The sequence below is a fragment of the Colobus angolensis genome, unplaced genomic scaffold, assembly GCF_000951035.1.
Source record: "Colobus angolensis palliatus isolate OR3802 unplaced genomic scaffold, Cang.pa_1.0 Scaffold190, whole genome shotgun sequence".
Taxonomy (NCBI): domain Eukaryota; kingdom Metazoa; phylum Chordata; class Mammalia; order Primates; family Cercopithecidae; genus Colobus; species Colobus angolensis.
Window position 1 is genome coordinate 6,696,021 of NW_012115044.1, and position 5,472 is coordinate 6,701,492.

General features: G+C 45.4%; 1 protein-coding gene across 3 annotated transcripts in view; it reads left to right on the forward strand.

Moving 5' to 3' along the window:
- The window catches only part of ADPRH (ADP-ribosylarginine hydrolase), a 10,296-nt gene extending 4,824 nt beyond the window's left edge, over window positions 1-5,472 (forward strand). For all 3 annotated transcript variants that reach the window (XM_011940626.1, XM_011940627.1, XM_011940628.1), the window contains 2 exons: window positions 1,809-2,169; window positions 2,994-5,472. In XM_011940626.1, the coding sequence (XP_011796016.1) occupies window positions 1,809-2,169; window positions 2,994-3,408 (776 nt within the window). In that variant the 3' untranslated portion in view covers window positions 3,409-5,472. The remainder of the gene's footprint in view (window positions 1-1,808; window positions 2,170-2,993) is intronic.

Sequence of the window (5,472 nt, forward strand, 5' to 3'; positions counted from 1 at the left end):
TGAACCCTGGAGGCAGAGGTTGCAGTGAGCCAAGATCACGCCATTGGACTCCAGCCTGGGCGACCGAGTGAGACCCTGTGTCAAGAAAAAAAAAAAATGCAAACGGTTTTCTAGAGACTTCTGGCCACAGGTTTGCTCACAAGTGGTTCTTGCCCACTTCGGCAACTTGTCACAGCCACTTGGGCCACCAGGTGATTTTCTCTGGCCCATCTGACCTACCTCTCCTATTTGAGGCTACTAGGGCTGCCATAACAAAATGGCATGGATTGAGCGGCTGAAACAATGGAAATTTATCTCTCACAGCTCTGGAAGCTGGAATCCAAGTCAGGGTATTGACAGGCTTGCTTTCTTCTGAGGCCTCTCTTCTTGGCTTGCAGACGGCTGCCTCCTCGCTGTGTCTTCACATGGTCTTTCCTCTGTGTGCATGCATCCCTGGTGTTTGTGTGTGTCCGCATTCCTCTTCATATAAGGACACCAGGCAGATTAGATTAGGGCCTACCTTAAAGGCCACATTTTAGCTTAATCAACTCTTTAAAGGCGGCCCTATCTCCAAATCGAGGTACTTAGAGCTACAGCGTTTGAACTGGGGGGACTCAATTCAGCACAACACCTCCTGATGAAAGCTTCCCACCACCATACCAAGGGGTCCCTGTCACCCCAAAGATTGGCTTGAGATGCCAATCTCTGTTTATTCTTTCTCGGCGTCTGATAGCTCATCAGTTTAGCAAGTGGAAACTTCTTTTTGTCCACCTGTGCCCTCCATGAACATTGTTGTGAATACACTGACTAGTAAAGGAACAGCAGTGCCACGCTCCATCGTATGTTGCTGCCATCGCTTGGCTCGCATGCGTATTCACAGGTCTCCAGTAGGACAGGTCAGGGGGACAAGCCTGCTTACATCACTGCCATGAGGGGACAGCCGAGGCCCACAGGTTCAGTGACTCACCAAAGACACATTGTTTCCCTGAATCCACTGCTCCTCATCTGAGCCCAGGGCTTCACTCTAGAATTTTTGGCCTCTTTCTCTCTTTTTGATATTCAGAAACTCCAATTGTGAGGTTTTTGTTTTTTGTTTTTTGGGTTTTTCTTTTGAGACGGAGTCTCACTCTGTTGCCCAGGCTGGGGTGCAGTGGCACAATCTCGACTCACTGCAACCTCTGCCTCCCGGGTTCAAGCGATTTTCCTGCCTCAGCCTCCCAAATAGCTGGGACTACAGGCACGTGCCACCACGCCCGGCTAATTTTTTGTATTTGTAGTAGAGATGGAGTTTCACCGTGTTAGTCAGGATGGTCTCAATCTGCTGACCTTGTGATCTGCCTGCCTTGATCTCCCAAAGTGCTGGGACTACAGGCATGAGCCACTGCTCCCGGCCTAATTGTAAGGTTCTTAGGGGACTCCATAAGGGATTGGGCTTTGGAGTCCCATGGATTTTACCCAGCCATTAACTAGCTGCTTATGTGATTTTGAAGAAGTTTCTTAAGCTCTGAGTTTAAAAGACTTATTTACTTAAAAAAGAGAACAATATACTTATTTCTTAAATTTGTTGTGATGTCTCAGTGATGACTGGTAAAGATTCCAAGGGTCCCTATATGAGTCTGTTGCTTTTATTAGCGTTACCTTGCCAAGGGTTATACATAAAGAAAGGCACATTGTTGGGTGGGGTTTGGAGTTTTGGGGCATTCATCATCATATTTTTTGGCTCTCCCTTTCCATCAAAAATACTTGGAGACAGAGTTTAGTTATTTATTCCTGCTGCGGCCTTTGCTTTGGTTATGCTAACCCCCATCCCTTATCCGACTCTTCCCCAGGTAATGCCTCGATGCACAACGCCATGCAACTGAAGCCCGGCAAGCCCAATGGCTGGAGAATTCCCTTCAACAGCCATGAGGGCGGCTGTGGGGCCGCCATGCGGGCCATGTGCATCGGTCTCAGGTTCCCACACCATAGCCAGCTGGACACACTGATCCAAGTGAGCATCGAGAGCGGTCGGATGACCCACCACCACCCAACAGGCTACCTGGGGGCCCTTGCGTCTGCTCTTTTTACAGCCTATGCTGTGAATGCCAGACCACCCTTGCAGTGGGGAAAAGGACTGATGGAGCTGCTACCAGAAGCTAAAAAGTACATTGTCCAATCAGGCTACTTTGTAGAGGAAAATCTTCAACACTGGTGAGTCTGTAGGTGCATGCCCTGCTCAAACATGGTTGAATCTGTGTGTGCACATCCACCTGCACATATGTATCTTGTATTCAGAGATCACAGCAACCCTCATGGTTTTCACCGCCCAGCCCCCTTTCTACCAATCTGCTAAGGATTTCAAGTTCCTTTCCAGTAATGATTGTACAAAGTAGCCAAGTGGGTACCTCAATGAATAGAGCGGCTGTGGTGTTTCCTTCTTACACAGGGATCCTGTCGTTTTTATGGCTATCCTATGCTGCCATGAATTTTCATGCCTATTTCCTACTTTCCTGAAATTTGCTTTTTCAGTGTTGTCTTGGTATGTACACAAATAATATTTTGAAATCCTTGGTTAAAATGCCAGAGACAGGTTTTTCCACTAGCTCACTAATAAGTGGTAAGGCCACATCTTCCCCTTCTTGTGAGTTCACTTCACATTCTCTTTCTTAGAATAAAAAGAGGCTTTCTGCTGAAGTCACCCACAGTTGTGATGTCCTGAAGTTCCCCCTTGAAAGGTCATTACTCTCCACCCTCCCAGGAAAAACAAACCTTTATTTCCTACCCTTTAACATGATATGTATCTCTTTATTTAGCAACAGGATCAAGGCCTTATTTATGTAGATCCTTATGAAAAATGTATTGAATGAATGGTACTTATATAGAAATAATTTTAATGTTTAAATAGTTTAAGATATTACTGCAAGAAGCCGAAGTTATGTTGGATTTTCCTCTGTTCATACATCCATCTGGTGTTTTTTGTTATGACTTTTCACCTTATTTTTTTCAAGTGACTCTAGATTTTTTCCTTTCTACAGGTCCTACTTCCAAACCAAATGGGAAAATTACCTAAAACTTAGAGGGATTTTGGATGGAGAATCAGCCCCTACCTTCCCCGAGCCCTTCGGTGTGAAGGAGAGGGATCAGTTCTACACCTCCCTGAGCTACTCTGGCTGGGGTGGCAGCAGTGGGCACGATGCCCCCATGATTGCCTACGATGCTGTCCTTGCTGCGGGAGACTCCTGGAAGGAGCTTGCCCACCGAGCCTTTTTCCATGGTGGAGACAGTGATTCTACAGCTGCCATTGCTGGCTGCTGGTGGGGAGTTATGTATGGTTTTAAAGGAGTGAGTCCTTCCAACTATGAGAAACTAGAATACAGAAACCGGCTGGAAGAGACAGCTAGGGCTTTATATTCTCTCGGGTCAAAAGAAGACACTGTAATTTCCCTTTAGGAGATGTGATGTTCATTTCTGATGGATTCTTCTTTTGTGTATTTCTTTTTCTGCTATTTCTTTTCACTTTTTCCAAAGTCAAGAGTCTTAACCTTGTACTCAGGGAATTTTGAGATAACAAGTCCCTTGGGCACCTTGAGCTCAGTTTTTTCAGGCTCATCCTGTTCTTCCAGAATCTATCCCTGTTCTTACACTGAAGAGTCTTTTAGCTCAGTTGATGGAGTCAGTGTCTCCCAACCAAAAAATCTCATAATCTCATATTTGAGTCTTCATTTTCATCATGTACTTGTTCTAAAAGTTTTTTCTGTTTGTCTCAAGTTGGGTTCCCACGAAGTGGACTTTGAGACAAAAATCAGAATGCAAGCAGTTTATCTGGGAGATGATTCCAGGAAATACCGATATGAGGATGGGGAAATGAAACCAGGAAGGGAAAGGAGCTAGTACCAGGTATGTCAATGAGCAGGTTTCCACTGTGGGCAGTTGGCACTCTGCCATCTGAGTCCTCTGCCTAAAGCAGTCCTCTGAACTGTCCCATTTGAAGAGCAAGCAAACCTGGGGTATCTATCCACCGACTTCCATCTGACACTGCTTGAGGACCACTGCCAGGGATGCTAACTCCCTGGTACTTCTTGGCTTGCCCTTTGAACAAACCAAACCTGAGTGTCTTCAGGTAAAGACTCAGAGATACTTGCAGGGGCAAGCTGTAAGGGGCATGGGAACAGTGAGGGATATATGTGGGGTCCTAACAATATCTGCTAGGCAGGGCTACTTCCTAAATATACTCTAAATCTATCACCTCTATTACCTTCTTGCCCTGAGGATTTTTCAGCTGGATTTCTGCAAGCCAAGCTACTCAAGTCTGGGACATGCTGCTGCTCTGAGCTGCTCTCAGTACTTTCCTCATCATGGCAGTTAACATGTTACAAATTTTGTTATTGTCTATTTGCTTGTTTGTATTATTTCTAGACAGAACCTAGCACAGTGCTTGGGCAGCCAATAGGCATTAATCAGTATCTATTGAGAGTTATGATCTAGCCTCCTAGCTCATGCTTCCCTCATTACCCTCCAGAGTTATGTTTACAAATAACAAATTGACCATGCTAAACTAATCATGGTCTAATCATGTTCCAATGAATACATCACCTTTTCTTCATTTCTTGATGCTCTTCCCAATCCTTGTCTACCTGATAATAAATTCTTACTTGTCCTTCAAGACCCAACTCAGATAGATAGAGCTTCCTGGGTGAAACCTGCTCTGATTGTTCAGGCACTTGGCCACCTTCTCTTCACTCCTCCCACAACCTTCTGTCCTGGCCCTGTCACTACATCAATCCTGTTGTGTGGTGCTGTGTGTCTTCTGAGTCAGTCCTAGGCACAGGCTGTCCATCTGGGAAATGAGATGCCATCATCACGTTCATTTGGTCACTCTCAGTCCAGCCAGTGGGCTTACTCTCATTTGGCCTATTCTCAGGGGTGGGAAGGAAGAGCGTCTCCTCCTTCTCCTTTTGAGAAAACCACAGAACTATGACTCTCATGATTTTTCCTTTGTGAAATCCCTGGTTTTCAGCTGGGAGTGGTGGGGAAATGAGGTCTGATGATAGCTGTCCTGCCACCTTCTAGTTCGTCCCGTAGGAATATTTTTCCAAGTCCTTCAAGCCTTTTTAGAATGTGGTGGAGGAGGGTTGTGTGTGTCGCAGGGGGTAGGGGTTAGGGGATGCAGGGAGGATCTTAGTATTTGTTGTTTTCTAGTGCAGGGCTTTAGCCACTATTGTAAACAACAGGAAAACGCTTTTTAGGGATACTATTAGATTTGCTTTGCAGATTGTCACTCTTCATCACAGGCACATTTCAAAAAGAGGTTAGACTTTCAGACTTCTTTTTTCTCAAACCTCAAAACCTCCACCCCAGACTTCACTCTCAACTGGTGACTTTGCTTCCTTATGTGTGTGTGTGTGTCAGAGAAAGAGAGAGAGAGAGAAGGGAGGATGAGAACGAATGGGGGAAAGAGATAAACTTTATGCATAACGTTAGGGTAAATCAATAAAGATGGTCTGACACATTGTA